The 23844-nt window shown below is 39.4% G+C and overlaps 1 protein-coding gene across 1 annotated transcript in view; it reads left to right on the top strand.

The window, feature by feature from the left end:
* Positions 1 to 8112: 8112 nt before the first annotated feature.
* The window catches only part of SNW1 (SNW domain containing 1), a 59348-nt gene continuing 43616 nt past the window's right edge, over positions 8113 to 23844 (top strand). The window contains exons 1-3 of the mRNA XM_006157112.3: positions 8113 to 8728; positions 15985 to 16138; positions 20904 to 21065. Of these exons, the coding sequence (XP_006157174.1) occupies positions 8535 to 8728; positions 15985 to 16138; positions 20904 to 21065 (510 nt within the window). The 5' untranslated portion in view covers positions 8113 to 8534. The remainder of the gene's footprint in view (positions 8729 to 15984; positions 16139 to 20903; positions 21066 to 23844) is intronic.

Raw genomic sequence — 23844 nt, 5'->3', positions numbered from 1 at the left:
TATTATTGTCGCAGTCTCCTTAGGGTTACTAAAACATAGCCATCTGCACCATGACCCACTGCAATCCTTTAGCCTTCAGACATGCTTATTCTGGTATAATATCTTGTTATTAGAGAGGAGAGAAGGAAGTAATGGGAGGAGTCTCTTTGAATGTCAGATGGCTGACTTCTGAGCTGACAGACACTTGATAGGAATGAAAATGACCAAAGCAAATGACAAGCCTCAGAGCAAGGGGCAAACTGTTCCCTCACCAGGCTGTTCAATGGAAAAAGGAATAGTTATCTTGGGTCTAAAGCTTTCATTACCCCCTGGATCCTTGTGTGTTATATCCCCTTAAGGTTAGAACCAACTTTCAAAAAGAATAATTAAATCTGGAAAGAAATGGGGTCAGCAGGTCTCATAATGCTTTTAAACCAGAAGTCTCAGAGCTCCTGGAGGGAAGTAGCTGACAGCAAGACTGCCTGCCTACTCTTCAACTCAAAACACTGCTCAATCCCAGGAAGAAGATACAAGGGCAAGACTCACCAAACACCTGCTGATGCTAACTTTAAGTCACTTACAGTCAAAAAATGGACTCTCCCCACAAAGTGACTGACATGCTTCAGAACATTTTTGGTTTACTTAATAAAAATTACTATTACATTTAGTAATCATATAACAGCAGAGATTGCACTCATGATAACAAAAAAGTAATACCTAAGAATTAATATCCTGAGAAATGTGTGCAATCTATATAAAGACAACGTCAAAGTGTGGTGGGAAGATATGAAAGAAGATTTTAATAAGTCAAAACCTAAATAGTGTTCCTGAGTGAGAAGACAAAATTGTAAAGCTAGCAGCTCTCTCCAAGTTAATTTAGGGACAACTCAATGCCAATCGACATGCCTACAGGTTTCAGGTTTTTGCTTTTTTGTTTGTTTTTTAAGAATGCAGCAAAATAATGCTAAATTTCATTTTTTAAATGACTAAAACAATACCATATCATACTTTTTATTCACTTATGTATTCATTTTATTGACTTCATATTTTACTTAACTTGGTTTTTATAGCTTTATTAAGGTATATTTCAGATATTGGGTTGTTAGAAAAGTGATGACGCATTTTTGCACAGGAAAACATTGAAAAAATACATCATGACTTTTCCAACAACCCAGTACAACACAATCACATTGTGGAAGTATACAGGGTAGTGGTTTTTAGTATGTTTACAGAGTTGTGCAGCCATCATTACTATCTCATTTTCACCTCTACTAAGAACCCCATTCTCACTAACAATCGCTTATCTTTCCTGCTCTCTCTTTCGCCACATGCCACACACCTGCTCTAGGTAAGCTTTAATCTACTTTTTGTCTTTATAGATTTTTCTGTTCTGGACATTTCAGGTAAAGAGATCATACAATGTCTGATCTTTAGTGACTGGCTTTCTTTCTTTCTCTCTCTCTTTCTTCCTTTACAGATTTTAGGTATAGGGTGTGTGTGTTCTCCAGAGAGACAGAAAGCAAGAAATCACCCTCGGGGGGCGGGGAGGATGGCAATGCCACAATCCCTTCTCCTCCATTCCCCTCTCAGGATTTCGGGCGCACATACATATGCAACCAGCATGAGTTTCAAGCCTTCTGGTCCAGGACTCACACTGCAGCTAGCCACCTGGGAGTCCGGCGCCTTAACCACTATGCCACCTGTTGGCCCCATGACTAGCTTCTTTCCTCTAGCATAATGTTTTTGAGTTTTCTGTAGTAAAAAATTTACCTTGTCTATGGTTTCTGTGAAGTAATCTCTAAACTTTGGAAATGTCTTGGACCTTTTCACTTTCTTCATGGTATCCTTTGAAGCATAAAATTTTTCATTTTGTTGTAGTTCAATTCATCTATTTTTTTCCTTCATTGCTCATACTTTTGGTATCGTTTCTCTGCCAAATCCAAGGTCATGAAAATTTGCCCTCAGTTTTCTTGTAATATTGTTACAGTTTCAGCTCTTACATTTAGGATTTCATTTATTTTGAGTTAATTTTTCTATATGGCATGAAGTTAGGATCCAACTTCATTCTTTTGCATGTGGATAACCAATTTCCTGGCACCTCTCATTGAACAGACTATTTCATCTAAAAGTCTTGGATTGTCTTGGCACCCTTGTCAAAGCTCAGTTCAACATAGTTGTGAGAGTTTATTTCTGGACTCTCAACTTTATTGCATTGATCTGTGTGTCTTGATTATCATAGCTTTACAGTAGATTCTGAAATTCAGAAATACAAGTTCTTCAACTTTGTTCTTTTGACCTAAATTTTATTATTATTATTATTATTATTATTATTATTATTATTGTATACACACACATATATACATGAAATATACATAAAAGTTGAGAAACAATAGTTAAATAAATACATACAGACCATCCACTCTTAACAATTGTTAACATTTTGCTGTTTTTTTCCTCTCTTTCTTGATATAAACATACATAAATATGTACACTTACACACACACTCACACACACTTTGTTGTCAAGTTGAACTATTTGAACATAAGTTGCACACAGTTCATCTGCAAACCCTCTGGCATGCATCTTCTAAGAATAAGGTCTAGTAGGTGGCATGGTGTTAAGGTGTGGTACTCCCATATGTCCAAGAGTGGTTAGAGTCCAGACCCAGTGGCTTGTAACCCATGCTGGGACTGTGTGTGTGCATGCCAAAAAAATTCTGAGAGAACAGCGGAGAAGGGATTACAGAGTGGCCCTTGGAGCCAGGACTCAAACCTCAGTCAGTTATGTGGAATCTGGCTTTCTTACCTGAGGAGTGATTCCTCCGTTTCACTCTCTCCATCTTTGTGAACTCACACGCCCATGGTAAAAACCTTAAAAGAAGAAGAAGGAGGAGAAGAAGGAGAAGAAGGAGAGACAAAGGAGAAGGAGAAGAGGAGGAGGAAGAAGAAAGGCACCCTTCTACTTAACCATGATAGCAAGAAAATTAGCAAAAATTCTGCAGTGTAGTCTCCTGCACAGTCATATTCAAATTTCTCCAAATGTCCCAACAATATCTTTTACAGTTTTCTACAACTAAACCAAAATCCAGTCAAGGTTTACTCATTGCATTTGGTATGTCCCTTTGGTCTGTTTTCATCTATTCTATTGTATCTGTTCTATGACATTGATATTTTTTCAAATAATTATTTAATTTAATTTTATTTATTTACTCATTTATTTTTATTTTGACCAGAGAGAGGCACAGAGAGAGAGAAAGCGAGAAAGCAAGCCACCAGGTCCAGGACTCAAACCATGGTCAGCCATGCGGGAGTGTCCAGTGCCTTAACCACCACGCCACCTGCTGGTCCCTGACATAGATATTTTGAGACTAGGCTGGTTGTCTTGTATATGTCTTATATCCAAAATGTCTCATGTTCTGGATTTCAGAGAAAGACTTGTTTTACTACTTATTTACTTATTTTCTCTTGTTTTACTTGTTTCTCTACTCGTTCTCTATTTCCTGAATGTGTTGTAAACTGGATGTTATTGACCAATTTATCGATCAGGAAATTGGGGGGTTTCCTACAAGGCGAACCTAATGCCAGATTGACTCACTTTCGGTGATGCTAAGTGATAACAGTCACATTTCTCATTGTAATAGTACATTTTTTGTTTTGTTTTCTATTACAAGCTTTGGGTATAGATTTTTTTTAACAATACCTGAGTGTAAACCAGTACTTTGATTTAAAATTTTCTTTCTTTTTTAATTGCAAGAGGGTGAGTGAGTTCACCAGAGAGAGAGGAATGAAGAGGTAAAGAGGAGAAAACACCCCCGATGGGGAGTGGTCACACTATAATCCCTTCTCCATTTCTCTATCCTGTTGGGATTTGGGGCATGCATACAGTATGTTTTTCAAGTCACTGGGGTCAGGACTCAAACCTTGCCCAGCCATGTGGAATCTGGCTCCCTTAGCCACTAGGCCATGGGGCTGGCCAATTTGTAAATTTGAGAGTGCATATGAAAGATGCCTAAAAAGGAAGAACAGTAAAGTGGGGCAGCTCTACTTTTTAACAGAGAACAATTACAAAGCAGTAATAAATAAAGCATAATGGCATTGGACCATAAAATGCTGGCACTGAAATACTGGGTTGTCAGAAAAGTCGTGACGCATTTTTGCATAGAAAAAACAGAAAAAATACTTTTCTGACAACCGAATAAATTCAAACATACATCATACTGGAGACAAGAATGTTGGAAAGGGACCTCAGAAATAAAACTAAGTTCAATTGTGTCACTTTACAGATATAAAATCTGAAGTTCAAGAAGTTTAATAAGTTTTGTTAAGGCCAGAAGATTGTAATAGTTTTTGAGTGCTTACTCTATGCTGGATGTTGTTCTAAGTACTTTACATGATTAATTCATTTAATCCTCCCAACAACTTTATGAGAATAAGTTATACCCACTTTATCTCCACACTCCATCTCCCACCCTTTTTTATTTGTGATAAAAATAAGACAGAGAAGTTAAATGACTTACTCAGGACCCACAGATAGTAAATTAGGGAGCTGGAATGGGAACCCAGAAAAGCTGACTTCAGAGTCTGTTTTTGTTTTTTTTTTCCTAAACTGTATCCAGCTTTATTTAAAATACTTTTTATAAACAATCACGGTATTTCAGGCAGGATATGGGAAGACAATCATTAACTGTATGCAACAACTTTCAAACTCCCTTCTTCAATGGACTACCAAAATCAAAAGCCACTATAAAAACCAATGAAGTCTTCATTTGATGCTCTAAACTGGGAAAGTCTAAAGTAAGGATTGATTGATATTTCACATTTAGCATGTTTAACAACTTCTCACGAGCCAACCTTGACTTTTGGGAAATGAAAATGGCAGAATTATCAACCTGAAGATCCAACAATATAGAAAAGGAACCGCTGCTCTTTTGAAGGATGCCATCTTGAGAGGACTGGAAAGTCCAGATTGTCTGACATAATGGTAACCAACTTTTTGTGGTCAGGTCCCAACAGGTCTCTGGTTTAAGGGAGTTAAGTCTATGCTGAAGGCAGAGAGGGGGAGGATATGAAAACAAATTTTAAGTTTTCCGCACCACAAGGCATCTGTGCCAAGGTGGCTACATGTGTCAACCTCAGGGAATCCCTCCTCTTGGGAGCCAAGAGGAAGTCTCTTAAAACTAGAAGGGAAAGATATTGTCCAAATCAATTCAGCTTCAGAGACATTCTATTAGTGACAAATTCCCCTTCCCCAAAAAACAACAATGAAATGTTCTGTTTGCTAGCAACATGGCTTTAAAAAAAGGGGGGAGAGGGTAACACAAAATTTTGTATTTTTATAAAACTTGATTTAAAAAATAGTATTTCATCTTCATTTAAAAAAAAATATTTTATTTAACTTTATTTATTTTTTATTTTTTATTTATTTTTATAGACCACAGATTAGTTTATTTTTAGCACCCATCATGCCATGAATTCATAGGGAATTGGTTCCAGTAGCTCAGGCTCCTTTCCATTGGTTCTCACAAAGTGTGCTTCTCTGGGTGGAGCAGGCTGGCACTTTAGTTGAACCCAGGTACCTTTCTCTTTGGCTTCTTTCTTTTTCTGGTCATTTTCCTTCACATGTTTTAGGAAGCTATCTCTGCTCTTAAAATGTTTAATATGCTCGATATGCACATTGATTCTCTTGGCAAGAATCTTGCCCTTAACTTGTTTGTTCACAACAATGCCAACAGCATGCTGGGTAACATTGTAACTCTTCCAGTTTTGCCATGGTAACATTTGTGGGGCATTCCTTTTTGAACAGTACCCATTCCCTTAATGTCTACAATATCACCTTTCTTGTAGATTCGCATAGATGTTGCCAAAGGAAACACTTTATGTTTTCTAAAAGGCCTACAGAACATATATTGGGTGCCTCTCCTCATTCCCTTTGTGTTCGTCATTTTGGTTAATTACTGGAAGATGGCGGTTCCGGCCAAAAGGCAACTTTATTTATTTATTTATTTTAATTTGACCAGAGAAGGACAGAGTGAGAGAGAGGGAAAGTGAGAAAGCAAGCTGCCAGGTCCGGGACTCGAACCATGGTCGGCCATGTGGGAGTCCAGCACCCTTAACCACCACGCTGTCTGCTGGACCCCTTTCTTTCTTTCTCCACCACATCTCCTCGCAAGCCATGTTCATGTAGCTACAAGAGACGTGAGGTTCTCTGAGGGTAAATTCTGCCCTCTATCTGGAATACCATGAGTGAAGTGAATTGATTTGTTTATTGCAGCTTGACACTACTGATTTCAGCCTGCACTGAGTTCTTTATTATAAGCAGGCAGCTGCTAATTACCTGTGATAAGGAGGGATAGATAGGCAAGGAAGATCCAGCACCACCGAACACCAAACCTCCACCCCCACAAAACTGAACAAAGCCACTTGGCCTTGGGGTATAATATCATATCACTTTCGCAGTACATTTGCCTTCTTAATTATGTTTTGTTAAAACTGCTATTAAAGTCAGTTGCTATTCTTTATACACCCCCAAGGGCAAAGAGGCACCATGAACGGTGGAAATGCCTCCCACTATATCCCTCTGTGGAAAATGAGAGTGAATTGTAAAAGCTTTTCTCCAGACCTTTCTTTCAATCCTGCATCCCAGGTCTTGGTCTATGTCTTACTGATTTCCCATGTTAATTATTTTAACCTTGTCCTCAGTGGCCTCCTTTGTCTCTCATTGCCATAGAAACCCACTCTGCCTTAAGAATTGTCTTTCTTGCCTGTTTCTTTGACCCAGGCCTTCTACTTAAGTCCTCCTTTAGCTCCAAATCACCTGCTAAATTAAATCTAAGCTCCTTGATCTTGGCTTCTGGGACCGTCTCTAATTTGTTTCTCTTTTATTCTCTTTGCAGAAATAATACATTCCTGGAGCAGAGGTTAAAGCAGAACTCTGTCAAAATATTAACTGTAATAACTAAAATATTTACATAGAAACTTAGAGTGAATCTACATTACCTACACCTATATTAGCTCAATTACGTCTCTCAATCATTCAATTACATACAAAATATATAATTTTACATATACATAATATGCATAATATATGCATCTATATTATATACATGTATAAGGTTGGGAAAGTCATGTATTTTTCTATGCAAGATGTGTCATGACTTTCCTGACCCAATATGTATACACACACACACACACACATCAGTATATATCAGGTAACATGATTACTAACTCTGACAAAACAGGTCCAGAGAAATGAAATGAATTGACCTTGGTAACACAGTTTTTGATGATGAAACTATAACTTAAACTCCCAGACCTTGCTTGTTACACTACTCAATGTGATTAGTGATACTGTATTTAACACAATTTTGTTTTATCCTTTCAGCTTATATCCCATAGCAGGCAAGATTCTAAGACATCCTCCAATATTTCCTTCCCATCCCACTCCACCCCACAGTACCTCACATGACCTCTGGGAATGTGACAATGAAGATGTAGCACTCCCCTGATTGTGTTACATTATGTGGCACAGTTAATCTTAAAACAGACACTGCCCAGGTGAGAAGACGTAACATGTAAGTCCTTTAAAAGGCTGTGTTCTCTGACCTGTGGCAGAAGAGGAAGTTAAGAGAGATGCCCTGCAGTTGGCCTGAAAAAAAAAAGAAAAAAAAACAAGCATCCACAAGTGAACCACCTGCAGGAGTCATGTGGGAATGGCCTCTAGGAAGTGAGGGTGATTCCCACTGACTGCACACAACAAGCCTGGCAGATACACGTTAAGCAAAATAAGCAAGGCATAGACAGAGAAATACCATGTATTCTCAGGATCAGCAGATGGCATAATGGTCACTTCGCTAGACTCCCACATGGTCCACTGTGGTTCAAATCCTGGACCCTGTGGCTTAAAACTCACACTGGGTATGTGTGTGTGAGTGCCCAAAATCTAATAGAAGAGAATGGAGAATGGAGATAGCCATGGCCATACCGCCCCCCCGTCCCGCCCCTGGGGGGTAGTTTCTCGCTTTCTTTCTCTTTTTTTTCTCTATCTCTTCACCAAGTACATGACCCCTATACAAAAAAAAAGAAAGAAAAGAAAAGAAAGAAAGAAAGAAAAAAAGTATTGTCTCTCTGAGGTGAAAATTGGTGGGGGAATGGCCTCATAGAGGTAGAGGGATGAAGGACCAATAGGGACAGGGAATGGTGGTGAAAGAATAGAGGGATGATGATTAAGGAAACAAAACCACAAAGGTAAGAGAAACGATTTCTAGTTTGGAGAGGAGAGGAAATTGTTTAAAGTTTCAAGCGTGAGTGCTCTCAAAAACCTTCAAGAACTTCATGCTTTCCTATCTTCTTAAAACCCTGTCATCCTTTCATCTAACGTTGCTGCTCTGGAAGGCGTTGGTATTTGGAACTCTTGCTAGGGTAATGGAACTGAGTGAAGAATAGAAACGGTTTAAAAGGCCTTTCCCTGCCACGTTATTTTGCCTAGGGAATGCGCTATCATGTCACAGCGAAAATGTGGTCGACTTATGCGTGTGATCTTGACCGAAGAGCTTGCGGATGATACTGCGGTCTGCTCAGAATAGCAACGAAGTGTACGATGGCTCGGAGAACTACAAGTCCCAGAAGGCCCTTCGGCCACGGCGCCTGCGCACCGAGCACTCTTTACTTTACACTCTTCAACGCCGGGAAAGACCCGCCCCGCGGCGCTGTCGCTCGCGCTGGAAGAAGCGGAAGAAGATGGCGCTCACCAGGTGGGTTGTTGATTCGGGTCTTCGATACGGAAGGGTCTGGGAGTCCCCACCTTTTTCATCTCCCTGCCCACGCACTCCAGGTGGTGACCTGGCCCGGAGCACCGAGGGACGTGGGCAGAGGCACTGGCGGGGCCGTCCCACCGGCCGCCGCGGGGACTAGGCCTCCGGGAGGCTGGGGGCTTTCTGTGACTAGGCCTCAGGGAGCCTGGGGTCTTTCCTGAGCGGCTTCCCGGGTCGAGTTCGCCAGCTCGCTGGGGCCGAAGCCGCGGCGTGGCCTCGGTCGCTAAGAAGTCGCACGTGTGGTTCGCTTAAGCATCTTGGGGGTGTGGAGTGCGCCCCTTCGGGTCCGCGGCTCGGGTGGACGTGACGGAGTTCTGGCGGACGGTGGCTTATTTGTCTCGGCGGGCCGAAGCACTCGGGGTCCCCTGCGCGGCTCCCCGCCGATTGTCTGCGGCGGTTTCTCCCTTTTCCCTTTCTAATCCGTTTCCCGAAACAAGGGTTTCCGAAAAAGGGGGCCCGGAACCGTAGAGGATTTTAAATTAGCCACATTAGTGGCGCCGTCTCAGAATATCCGCCGCTGCTCCTCACTTCAACTTTGGACCTTAGAATTTCTCCCGTAGATAGAACCACTTCGGATTTTTGCTATGCCCGGTTGCCTTGGTAACCGTCTGTAAAGCGTTCCCCGCCTTTAAGAAAAAGATGCTTTCCGTGGGCGATTCCAAGAAGTTATGTAAACCTACTGGTCCGCGACCTTGCCGCCCATCTAAGTGGGAAAACTTTCCATGCGACCTCAACAGGGAAAGTCTAGTGTTAAAGAGGGTTGTAAAGAAAGTAATCAGTATAGGACATCAGCGTAACCCCCTTAGCACATTTCAGTCTCCTCACGTATTTTCCTGGCTCATGACAGTGTGAATCCTAAAAATGTTTTAAATCAGAACATTCTTTTGGTTGGTTTCATTGCTCTGTGTGGCTACAGGGAAGATGGGGTATGAGGCAAACAGATGCAAAACCTCGGAAAAACAACACAAAATGCTTATTTGTGTGGTCCTATTATTTGGGAAGTGTAAAGAGATTTAGATGAAATGATCTGTATGGAGTAGGGAGTGCCTCAGTGCAGGGAAGTTGGGAAGGTTTGTAGAGAAGGTGAAATTTGAAATGAACACGTAAGCAAAGTACTAGGGATGTGGGTATTATGTGCTTAAAATTGCACTGGCAGAATGCAGTTGTTCAAATAGCCAAAAAAATTGTTCTTAATAAATTAATTCTTTTTTTTGGAGTGGTTTTTGCTATAGGGCGCGTACACTCGCCAGAAAGACAGAGACAGACAGACAGAAAGCGAGAAATCACCCCCCTGGAGAATAGCCACACTGCAATCCCTTTTCCTCCATTCTCCTCTCAGGATCTTGGGCATGCACGCACACATGCCCAGCGTGAGTTTAAGCCACCAGGTCTGGGGCTCAAACTGTGGTCGACTACATGGGAGTCCAGCTACATAGCCATTACACTAACTGCTGGTCCCATTAATACGTATTTAAAAAAAAAAAAAAAGGTTTTGCCATAGGGCATGTGCACTTGCCAGAGAAAAGAGAGACAGTGAGAGAAAAAGAGAAAAATCACCACCAGGTGGAATGGCCACACCACAGTCCCTTCTCCACTCTCCTCCTGGGATTTTGGGCACACATGCACACGCACCTGGTGTGATTTTCAAGCCACCAGATCTGGGACTTGAACCCGCTCAATCTTGTGGGAGTCTAGCACCTTAACAACTGTATCACCTGCTTGCTGCTGGCCCAATAAATTAAATATTTTATGGTAGAGGGGATAGCACATGTAAAGATCCTCACATGGCTTGTTTGAGGAAAGGCAAAAAGGCTGTAGCCATATACAGGTGATAAGTGCTACATATAGAGTGAATTTATTTCTTCTGCAAAGATTTAAGGAGCCCCTATTGTAGGCTCGACAATACCTTGAGAATTAGGGATGAGATAAGTAGAAGGCATGATTTCTGTCCTCAGATTGCTGACAGTTTCGTGGGAGGACTGGTAAATTACTGCTTGATTACAATACAGTAAGTAGTAGTGGTGTTGGGAGGGGGCTTGTGGGAGCTTAGATGGGGGCAGCTAACTGGGCGAATCATGGAATAATTCCAAATAGTCAAACATTTACGGAACACATCGCTAGTATCTGTGCTAGCCTATTCCTGGATTTATCATTTACTACTTACAAGAACTTTATGCAGTAGGAGCTCTTATGATCTGTCATTGCAGATGAGGAAACAGTTTTCAGAGAGGTAAATAACTTGTCTATGTCATAAGTGACATTGGTAGGATTCGAACTCTGAGCTCTTAACATCACATTACCTGCCTTCTCCAGACTGGATTAGGTCCTTCTACTCTACACTGGCACAATTCCTCTGTTGCTTAATGTAATTAAAAAAAAATTTCCCAGAGGTTGCTCACAAAGGGAGGGGTATTTGTGAGAGGTATTTGTGAGAAAACAACCCCTCATGGGGAATGGTTACACCGCAATCCCTTCTTCATTTCTCCTTTTTGTGATTTTGGGCATGTACTAGCACCCAGTGTGTTTCTTAAGCCACCAGGTCTGAGATTCAAACCACCAGTCAGCCATGTGGGATCCAACTGCCTTAACCACCACACCACAGGCTGGCCCTTAATATAATTTTTAAAAGAATTATTCACTTAATCTTTATTTACCATTGTTATTATTTTTAAATTTGCTACACGACACACACACTCAGAGAGACAGGCAGAGTGAGAGAGAAAGTAAGAAACAAGACATCAGGTCCAGGACCTGAACCATGGTTAGCATGTCGGAATCTAGCACACCAACCACCACACCACCTGCTGGCCCCTTTAATATAATTTTTAATCACAGATGTATGTGATTATTTGACTGTCTCTCTTTCCTGCCATACTGTAAACTGTCTTCCTCAGTTTATAGTCTTATTGCCTACCTAGCATAGTGCCCTGCACCCAAGTGATCAATAAATGTTTTCAAATAAATGAATAAGCTCTACTACCTATTCGCATATGCTTACTAGCCAGGAGTCACAAAGGAACCCGAATTATTGTTTCCATTAAAAATTCACTTACTAGAATTCTTTCATGGTACCTTGTGATATCACTATAGTAACATTTAAAAGTTGTTAAGAATGGCTTGGGGCGTGGTGGCACCCGCCCGATGGCAAAAACCTATGGAGGCTGGAGGATTGCGGCATCAAGTCCATCTCACTCTCTCTGTCTCTCTCGACGAGCGCACGATTTTTGGAGTAGGAGCTAAAATTTTTTGCTATGTAAAGTAAATGTTTGCGGAAAAATGTAAAAATAAATAAATGAAAGAAAAAAAAAGAATGGCTTGGTAGAACGGTTACTCTGACTAAATAAGTTACCATCTTTAGGATTTTTAAAAATAATTATTTTTTTATTTTTACTTTTTATTATTATTTTTCAATTTAACCAAAGAGAGACATACAGAGAGAAAGAGAAAGTGAGAAAGCAAGCTGCCAAGTCCAGGAGTTAAACTGTGGTCAGCCATGTGGGTGTCCAGCTCCTTTAATCACTACACCACCTGCCGGCCCCATATTTAGGATTTCTCCTTTGATTCTTTTCTCTTTTTTTTTAAGATTTATTTATTTATTTATTTATTCATTCATTCATTCATTTTAATTTGGCCAGAAAGAGACACAGCAGGTCTGGGGCTCAAACTGTGGTCGACTACATGGGAGTCCAGCTACATGGCCATTACACTAACTGCTGGTCCCATTAATACGTATTTAAAAAAAAAAAAAAAGGTTTTGCCATAGGGCATGTGCACTTGCCAGAGAAAAGAGAGACAGTGAGAGAAAAAGAGAAAAATCACCACCAGGTGGAATGGCCACACCACAGTCCCTTCTCCACTCTCCTCCTGGGATTTTGGGCACACATGCACACGCACCTGGTGTGATTTTCAAGCCACCAGATCTGGGACTTGAACCCGCTCAATCTTGTGGGAGTCTAGCACCTTAACAACTGTATCACCTGCTTGCTGCTGGCCCAATAAATTAAATATTTTATGGTAGAGGGGATAGCACATGTAAAGATCCTCACATGGCTTGTTTGAGGAAAGGCAAAAAGGCTGTAGCCATATACAGGTGATAAGTGCTACATATAGAGTGAATTTATTTCTTCTGCAAAGATTTAAGGAGCCCCTATTGTAGGCTCGACAATACCTTGAGAATTAGGGATGAGATAAGTAGAAGGCATGATTTCTGTCCTCAGATTGCTGACAGTTTCGTGGGAGGACTGGTAAATTACTGCTTGATTACAATACAGTAAGTAGTAGTGGTGTTGGGAGGGGGCTTGTGGGAGCTTAGATGGGGGCAGCTAACCTAAACTGGGCGAATCATGGAATAATTCCAAATAGTCAAACATTTACGGAACACATCGCTAGTATCTGTGCTAGCCTATTCCTGGATTTATCATTTACTACTTACAAGAACTTTATGCAGTAGGAGCTCTTATGATCTGTCATTGCAGATGAGGAAACAGTTTTCAGAGAGGTAAATAACTTGTCTATGTCATAAGTGACATTGGTAGGATTCGAACTCTGAGCTCTTAACATCACATTACCTGCCTTCTCCAGACTGGATTAGGTCCTTCTACTCTACACTGGCACAATTCCTCTGTTGCTTAATGTAATTAAAAAAAAATTTCCCAGAGGTTGCTCACAAAGGGAGGGGTATTTGTGAGAGGTATTTGTGAGAAAACAACCCCTCATGGGGAATGGTTACACCGCAATCCCTTCTTCATTTCTCCTTTTTGTGATTTTGGGCATGTACTAGCACCCAGTGTGTTTCTTAAGCCACCAGGTCTGAGATTCAAACCACCAGTCAGCCATGTGGGATCCAACTGCCTTAACCACCACACCACAGGCTGGCCCTTAATATAATTTTTAAAAGAATTATTCACTTAATCTTTATTTACCATTGTTATTATTTTTAAATTTGCTACACGACACACACACTCAGAGAGACAGGCAGAGTGAGAGAGAAAGTAAGAAACAAGACATCAGGTCCAGGACCTGAACCATGGTTAGCATGTCGGAATCTAGCACACCAACCACCACACCACCTGCTGGCCCCTTTAATATAATTTTTAATCACAGATGTATGTGATTATTTGACTGTCTCTCTTTCCTGCCATACTGTAAACTGTCTTCCTCAGTTTATAGTCTTATTGCCTACCTAGCATAGTGCCCTGCACCCAAGTGATCAATAAATGTTTTCAAATAAATGAATAAGCTCTACTACCTATTCGCATATGCTTACTAGCCAGGAGTCACAAAGGAACCCGAATTATTGTTTCCATTAAAAATTCACTTACTAGAATTCTTTCATGGTACCTTGTGATATCACTATAGTAACATTTAAAAGTTGTTAAGAATGGCTTTTAGGGGGGGGGGGGCCGCCCGATGGCACCCGCCCGATGGCAAAAACCTATGGAGGCTGGAGGATTGCGGCATCAAGTCCATCTCACTCTCTCTGTCTCTCTCGACGAGCGCACGATTTTTGGAGTAGGAGCTAAAATTTTTTGCTATGTAAAGTAAATGTTTGCGGAAAAATGTAAAAATAAATAAATGAAAGAAAAAAAAAGAATGGCTTGGTAGAACGGTTACTCTGACTAAATAAGGTACCATCTTTAGGATTTTTAAAAATAATTATTTTTTTATTTTTACTTTTTATTATTATTTTTCAATTTAACCAAAGAGAGACATACAGAGAGAAAGAGAAAGTGAGAAAGCAAGCTGCCAAGTCCAGGAGTTAAACTGTGGTCAGCCATGTGGGTGTCCAGCTCCTTTAATCACTACACCACCTGCCGGCCCCATATTTAGGATTTCTCCTTTGATTCTTTTCTCTTTTTTTTTAAGATTTATTTATTTATTTATTTATTCATTCATTCATTCATTCATTCTAATTTGGCCAGAAAGAGACACAGAGAGAGAGAGGAAAGTGAGAAAGCAAGCCACCAGGTCCAAGACTCGAACAGTGGTCAGCCATGTGGGAGTGTCCAGCACCTTAACCACCATGCCACCTGCTGATCCCCTGCTTTGATTCTTTAACCTCTCGATTTTTCTCTTTTTTTAAATTTTGTCAAAGGGTGCATGTACTTGACATAGACAGAAAGTAAGTGAGGAATTACTCTCCGTGGGGCATGGTGACACTTCAGTCCCTTTTCTGTTTCAGGATTTTGGGCATGCACATGTACGCACACATTAAGAGCCTGATATGTTTTCCTCCAACCTCATTGTCATGTGGGATCCAGCCACCTTGATCACCAGGCCACAGGCTGGCCTAATTTTTAAATTTTATTCTAAACCAGATAACCTTGGGAAAATGCATCTAAATGTTCATTCAACTTGTGTTTTATTTTTGTTTGTTTTAATCCAAAAAATATATATAATTTTTTGTTTTATTCGGTTTTACATTCAGTGCTAATACTTGTTTTTTTGGTGTTGACATTAGTTAAAAGTAAGGATCAGAAGAGTGAATAGTTTTTTTAAAAAAAAAGGAGTACAAGAATAGCAAAGATACTTCAAAAACCATAGACTGGAGAGTTGACCCCTGAATATTTGAGAATGTTTACTTCATTTTTATTGTATTTATTTATCTTTAATGTGTTATAGGGCATTTGTGTGCACCAGAGACACACAGAGAGAAAGATAGACAAGGAAAGTGAGAAATCACCCTCTGGAGGGGATGGCCACACCACAGTTCCTCCTTCTCCATTCTCCTTTAAGGATTTTGGGCTCATGCACACACCCAACATGATTTTCAAGCCACCAAGTCTGGGACTCAAACCATATAGGTGACCATATGAAATCTAGCCACCTTAATCACCATGCCATCTGCTGACCTTTTACTTGCCTTTTATGAGAAAAATATGGAAGTATAAAAGCTTAATAGTTTTCTGTTATCTGAAATACCTGTTCAATTTTTTAATCTGGATACCATTTGCCTTTGTCCTAGTCAAATGTTTTTACTGTTTATCTTTGAACACTTCTTTCTTCCTACATACAATAAAATGATTGTTATTACATACTACCATAAATCACTGAAAAGTCTGCTTTTTTTGCTCAAGGGAAAAAGCATTATAGAAAAAATTGTCTCTGATGACTAAATGGCCATAATCAAATTAAATATAAGAAGGAATGTTTTTGGTTTTAATATAACCTTTTTTTATTTAAATCTTTGTTTACAGCTTTTTACCTGCACCTACTCAGCTATCTCAGGACCAGCTTGAGGCTGAAGAAAAAGCAAGATCCCAAAGATCACGGCAGACTTCACTGGTCTCATCCCGAAGAGAACCTCCCCCTTACGGGTACCGGAAAGGATGGATACCTCGGTTATTAGAGGTAAATAAAGATCTTCAGCTTTAATGTATAAAATTATAGTTATAAAATTAATTTAAACCCTAGAACTCTGATTATCAATAGTGTCAAAGTGCTAGACATTTTGATTGTGAGTTCTCAAGACCCTTCTCTCAGAATTTTAACTTTTTCTTCTTTTCTTCTTGCTTATTACTACTTTTGATCACTTGTAAATTGTACTATTTGTTTCTTCTTAGGTCAAACTATTAAACATGTACAAAATAAACTAATAGCTTTTATAAATCTGGAGGTTATGACAAATGGAAGATAATTGGAAAGTAAGAGATAAAAATAAAAGTGATATAAGTGGGTTCAGTCCTCCCCCACACCAAATAATACCATATAACTCTGAAGAAACAGCCTCCCCTCAGAAAATTCCAGTAGCATTTCCATTGTTGATCTCTTTTTTTCATCTGCTTTCTTTTTTTCTTTCTTTTTTTTTTTTTTTCCCCAGAGGGATTTTGCTATAGGGCACATGCACTCCCTAGAGAGACAGAAAGCAAAATGTCACCTCCCCGGGGTTGGCCATGCCACAATCCCTTCTCTTCCATGCTTCTCTTGGGATTTTGAGCGTGCACATACATGTTCCCAGCATCAATTTTAAGACTCTGGGTCTGGGACATAAACTGCAATTAATTACATGGGAGTCCAGTGACATAACCATTATACCATGTGCTGGTCCCATCTTGGCTTAAGTTTTAAGCTACCAGGTCCCAGATGTGAGCCACAGTCAACTATGTGGGAGTCTAGCGACGTAATTATACCATCTGCTGGTCCCATCCTGACGTGAGCTTGAAGCTGCTGTGTCTGGGACTCGAACCACATTTGACCATTTGGGAATCCAGTGATATAAGCATTACATTATTTGCTGGTCCCTTCATCTGTTTTCTTATCATCAATTTGAGATTGTTAATACATTCCTGGTGCACAGATTAGACACATTTTTGGAGGGTATGAAAAACAATACTTGGCAGTTGACTTAGAGACACTGAAAGAGAAGGAAGAATCTAGAGTGTTTCTTCTATACCTCTAGCTTGTTCCCCCAAAATAAACTTCCTTTGCAGAACTGATTCTTATTACTTGGGATCCTGTACATACTCCTTTCTCTGATTCCAGGGTACTTTTCTGTGCTTATGTATGGAGAAAAGCAATCATTTGAGACTAAATGTTTTGCCTCCCAAAGACCTCCTCTACTTTCCTCAAGCCTTTTTCTTCTTCCTCTCTAAAAAGTCATTCTGACTTCTGCAAATTTTTCTCCTCTGTGTCCCAAAGCATATACCTGCCCTATTTAAAATTCAAGGTATCTATCCCATTTATTTTTGTACCCAGTTAGTTTTATCGCTTCCTTATATTATGCCCTTATATAGTTATGATTTTCACTTACGAATGAGATAGACTCATGACCAGCAGTTGGTATAATGGCTGTGTCACTGGACTCCCACGTAGTCGACTGCAGTTCGAGTCCCATACCCGGTGGCTTAAACTCACACCGGGCGGGTGTGCATGCATGCCCAAGATCCTGAGAGGAGAATGGAGGAGAAGGGATTGCGGCATGGCCATCCCCCCCGGTGGGTCCGGGGGTGATTTCTTGCTTTCTGTCTCTCTTTGTCTTTCTGGCGAGTGCATGTACCCCATAGCAAAATCCTCTCCAAGAAAAAAAGAAAGAAAAGAAAAAACAAATGAGACAGGCTCTTGCTTTTTTTCCCTTACACCTCCAAATGGTGATTCGTAGTATTCATTGAATTGGAACTTGTTGCTCAAAACACTTTTTAAAAAAAGTATATTGAACTTTATTTTTATTTGTTTGTTTGTTTACTTATTTATTTATTTTAAGTTGACCAGAGAGAGACAGAGTGAGAGAGAGAGAGAAAGAAGGAAAGTGAGAAAGCAAGTTGCCAGGTCCAGGACTTGAACCACAGTCAGCCATGTGGGAGCCCAGCGCCCTTATCCACCATGCCATCTGCTGGCCCCCTGTACTAAGATGTTTCTATTGTCTAATGTGGAAGGGGACTTTTCTGACAATAGCTTACCAGACTCTTTAGAGAGCCTAGGAGACAAATACCCAACAAGATCATATCTTGTCCTTATAGTCATATTTTTTGTTTTGTTTTTGGTTTCGGTTTTGTTTGTTTTTTTTTCCTCAGCTTTTCTCCAAACCTTTGATTTCTGGTGTGAGAAACCACTTTTATTATAATTATTAGGGGATCTTTGTTGTTGCTTTTGTTCTCCTGATACTGTAATTTGTCAAAGTAGAGCACAATAAAAGATCATCAGGGATTCTGTAATGCCCTCTTATATGGGGCAAAAAGACAATGATTGGCATTAACTAATAGAGGAATTGTGTGTCTCTTTTTGAGGGATTATAGCTATTTTTTGGCCTCTCGATAGATAATAGAATGGGGATGGCAGGCATCATTTTATGTACAATGAAAATTTTATCCTTGCCCTTCAGCATTATGACATTTGGTTGCTATTAGTTTTATAAAATCTTACTTGACTATCAACGGTTTCATATATCCTACTGGAACAGAACAGTTTATTTGAAAATCAAACCAAAATGGCCAGCTAATCTGGAAATGCCATGGATGCTTCTTGAGGGGAGTGAATGTTCTGTAAAAGTCATTTTGTTCTAGTTTTCAGAGTAAAAGCTATGATTTTCTGGCAAGCTTAATGATCACATAATGCTACATCTACAGTTCTGAAGTGCTTATTATAGTTGAAGAACTCTAGTGAAGCTGAGCATATGTCAGATTGATGGCCTGGGTATAGGAAACACTTTTCTTAGGAATATTTTAACAATTTCTGCTTAATTCACAAAAAAATGTTTGTTTCGGTTTTATTATGTTGTTTTCAAAATTTTAGCAAATAGTTAGATTTTATCTAAGAACTAATATATGTTAAATCTAATGAAATAGTGCTTGAAGAAGTTTTATAAAAATGGATGTTTTCATAAATCTTTTCATCAAACTCCTTCTAAGTGATTAATTTTTTTTTTTTCGGGAGAGATTTTCACTGTAGGGCGCGTGCGCTCGCCAGACAGACAGAGAGAGACATAGAGACAGAAAGCGAGAAATCACCCCCCAGGGGGGTTGGTCACGCCGCAATCCCTTCTCCTCCATTCTCCTCTCGGGATCTTGGGCACGCACGCACACGCGCCCAGCATGAGTTTTAAGCCACCGGGTCCGGGACACGAACCGCAGTTGACTACGTGGTTGCACAATGGCCAACCTCTTACCTCTCTGGTGAGTGCATGCAAGTGATTAATTTTAATGTTTTTTTCTCACTGTTCTTTAGCAGTACTCATTTGGCTTTTTTTTTTTTTTTTGGAAGGGAAGGAAGGAAGGTGTTTCAGAGTAGTAAAAGCCACAAAGCTTTTTGTAGTCACAAGATTAGTCATAGGATCTGAGTTCAAGCCCTGAATGTGCTAGCTTTGAGACCTGGAGGAAATCACAGTCTCTTAATTTTCCTAAACCTGAGTTTTTTTCCATATGAAAAGAATGGGACTAGCTGGTGTCATGGTGGTTGAGGCAGCTGGATCCCACATGGTTAATTGCTTGGTTCAAGTCCTAGACCCAGAAGCTTGAGAAACACACCATTCACATGTGCATATGTTCCCAAAATCTTGAAGAGGAGAATAGTGGAGAAGGGATTGTGGCATGGCCAACCTCTATAAAGGGTGCTTTTTCACTTTCTCTCTTTCTGTCTCTCTGGTGAGTGCATGCATCCTATAGCCTATTTGAAAAAAAAAAAAAGAGAGAGAGAGAGAAAGAAAGAAAGAAAATATGAAGATTCTAAGGAATTACAAAGATTAAATAAGGTCACGTGGGAGTTATATTTTGTAAATTACAAGGTACTAAGCAACTATTACTAAATTTTAAAAAACTACTTAAAATTGTATTTGATCTTCATATGTTTATTTGATCATCTACCTTTTTACATTAAACTTTATGGTTAAATCTTAGATCATTCTACTCTAGAAGGCTTAGTTCTTCTAAATAATTGTATATAATCATTAGTTGAAATGTGTTAAATGCATTTCTCGGTCTATCCTATTCTGTTTATTTTCTTTTAGTAAATAAATACTATCATGTTAAATTTTATTCCAAGAAAAAATTCTGTACATTTCTACCTTAAGTATAGCTTACCTGTTCTTCACTAAAAAGTACATATTTGCTAAAACTAAAATGCTGCCTTGTCCTACACATTTTCTTAGTTTCTTCTGCCACATATATAAAACCAAATTCCTTGCTATGGTCTAGAAGCCCCTTCATGATCTGGTGCTTATCTACCTATGCAACTTACGGGTCAGCTTCTCTGTCCCCAAAAGCTTTTAACCTTACTCTCATTACTTGAAATACACCGAGCTCATTCTTGCAGCTGGACCTTCACACTTACTATGTACCAAGAAGATGCTCCCTTCAGATCTTCACATGACTGCTTTCTTACTATTCAGGCTTTAGCTTCCATATTTCTTCCTCACAAAGGCTGTTCCAACCACCCTATTAAAAATAGCCCTTCTTCCTAGTCCTATATTGCCTTCATGGCACAAACTTCACGGACTTTTTTATCTTTGCCCAATAGAATGTAAACTACACAAGATCAGGGACCTCTGTTTTGTTTAATGTCATTTCTAGCACATAACATAATAAAGAAATAATTATTTCTTGAATGAATGCTATTTCTTGAGATTATTGTTAATAATAAACTGAAATTGCCATTATCCTTTTTTTTTTTTTTTAACTATCTATAGGATTTTGGAGATGGAGGAGCCTTTCCAGAGATCCATGTGGCCCAATACCCATTGGATATGGGACGAAAGAAAAAAATGTCGAATGCACTAGCCATTCAGGTGGATCCTGAAGGAAAGATTAAATATGATGCAATTGCTCGACAGGGACAGTCAAAAGACAAGGTAATCCTCCTCTTAATTTCTTTTTGTCATTGATAAATATTTTGGTAAGAATTTATTTTAAATTTTGTGAAAATGACAAATGTTACCATTTGGTTTTTGTTAAAAGTATCAATGGAGTATACTTAGACTAACTTCAGTATCTAGCCGTGACTTTTTCTTTTGAAAATTCTCTAAGTTGGTGATAATTTTTGCATAGGGTTTTTATGTCTTTGTTTTTACCTTTTAAAGGCAACCCATCTTATAATAGTAGCATTCTAAAATACTTGCAAATTTTTTAAAAACTGCAATCTTACAGCCCTTTAAAAAACTTAATTTTGTCTATTATGTCTTCCATTTCCTTCCATTTACTTGGAATTGGTGCATACTTGTTTTAATAATACATTTGAATGTAATAAATTATACAAACTTTTTTCATCCTAGATTAAAAACAAAACTAGCATTTGCCATCCAGATTTAGGATGGCTCTGCTTAGAAAGTATTGCAAAGATCAAAAATAAAATTTACTTAAAATAATCTCATCACAGAACAGCTACACTGAGAGCCAAGGAACTATTTTTAAGAAAACCTTTTTTTTTTTTTTAATTTTCCCCTTGTAAATAAATACTTGCGATAGAAGTAAAAGATCTCTTTAGAACTGATGATGTTGGAGAAATATTTGAGCCTTAGTATCTGTCCTTTGTCCTTTATCTCCCATACTTTTTCCATTTACCCTCTAAAACGATGTGCTAACTCCCCATCCTTTGCCTGTACATCATGGGTGCTGAGCTTTTTGGTAAAATAATTATGCAATCATGCACATTTGTTTCTTGTTTCTGGTAGGCTCCCTTGATACTCCTGCCAAGCTTTAAGTTCTGTTCCTCTTTATCCTCTCTCACCCTTAGCCATAAACTCTCCCAGACTCTAGGAAAAAAATTGTCAATATTGTTTATCCTGCACTTGTCTTTTTTGCTTTGACTCTGCCTTTTGTCTCTGTAAAAAGTTCCTTCTGTCCAAGCCTGGTGTATTCTGGGTCTCACTTTCTTCCCTTTTCTCTGTAACCTCACCCTATTAGTTATTCTTTTCCTCTACTGTCTTCTATGTTCCTTCATCGACTCCTTTCTTTTAGTATGTAAATGTACTTATTTTTCTTATCTTTTGAAAGAAAAATTTCCCTTGACTACCTACTCTAAAAGCTCCCTGTAGTTACCACCTAATTTTCTTAGCTTTCATTGAGTTTCTTTTTTTTTTTTTTTTGGAGAGGTTTTCTCTATAGGGCGCGTGCGCTCGCCAGACAAACAGAGAGAGACATAGAGACAGAAAGCGAGAAATCACCCCCCAGGGGGGATGGTCACGCCGCAATCCCTTCTCCTCCATTTTCCTCTCGGGATCTTGGGCACGCACGCACACGCGCCCGGCGTGAGATTTAAGCCACCGGGTCCGAGACGCGAACCGCGGTCGACTACGTGGGAGTCCAGCGACATAGCCATTACGCTAACTGCTGGCTCCCTCATTGAGTCTCTTGTAAAAGGTTTTTTTTTCCTTCTCCCTCTCTACTGCTTCACCTCCTTTTCGCCTTTTTTTTTTTTTTTTTTTTTTTTTTAATTTGCTGCTGAGCATGGTGGTCTTGCCAGTGAGAGACAGAGAGAGAAAGTAAGAAAACTGCAATCTCTTTTCCTTCCTTTCTCCTTTTGGGATGTTGGACATGCACACACATGTCCCTACTGTGTTTTTCAGGCAACTAGATACAGGACTTCAACCGTGCAGTCAGCTATGTAGGTATTCAGTCACCTTAACCACCACGCCACTGGGCAAGGCCTACTTTTCACTCCTTAGTTGACTACAGTATGGCCTTACTTTAACCAATTTGCTGAGGTGTCTCTCTAACAAGCATATATAACAAACACTTTCCCCCATACTCTTTGACTGGTGAAATTCATTCCCCTGACTTCAGTTGCCTTGTATGCTGATGACTGTCGAACCTGTCTCTACAGCCCCGTTTTCTCTGCTACAATCTAGGCCCTTGTATATTTTACTATGTATAAGGGAAGGTCTGTCTATTACAGATAGCCCTAAAATACAACATATTTAAATCCAAACCTAAACACATAATCTTCTACTTATCTACTTACTATATTCTCTAACTTAGTGAATGGTCGTGATATCTTATTGTCTGTGCCAAAAGTTTGATGTGGTCCTCTTATCTACCTTTTTATTTATTTTTAAATTATGCAAGTAATTTATTCTCATAGTAAAAGTACCAGTGATACATAAGTGTATGCCGTCTGCTTGCTTTTCTCCTACTGTCCTTCCCAGAGGGTGCTACAACGATGTATTATATCTACCAGACTTTTATTGTGCATTTAGATACTTTCATGTATGTACAAAATATACATATTTCACCTTACAAATACTCATAAACACAGACTTTTTTAATATGACTGTAATTTTAGTACTCATAACTTCCTTTGACTTACTTTTATTGCTTAACATATTTTGAAGATTTTGTTAGTACATCTAGGTCTGCTGCACTTTTTTTTTTTTAATTTGTCAAAGGTATGTATTGCTCACCAGAGAGAGACAGAGACAAAGTAGGAAAGGAAAAAGCATCTCCCAGGGGTATGGCCACATCACAATCCCTTTTTTATTCTCCTCTCAGAATCTTGGGCATGCATACACATGCTGCCAGTGTGTTTTTCAAGCCTCCCAGTCCCGGACTCAAACCACATAATTGACCATGTGGGTTCCACCCACCTTAACCATTATGTCACTGGCTGGCCCCTACTTCATTTAAAAAAAATTA

This window comes from Tupaia chinensis, unplaced genomic scaffold (assembly GCF_000334495.1).
Source record: "Tupaia chinensis unplaced genomic scaffold, TupChi_1.0 Scaffold000528_1, whole genome shotgun sequence".
Lineage (NCBI taxonomy): Eukaryota > Metazoa > Chordata > Mammalia > Scandentia > Tupaiidae > Tupaia > Tupaia belangeri.
This window is presented reverse-complemented; position numbering and strand designations above follow the sequence as displayed.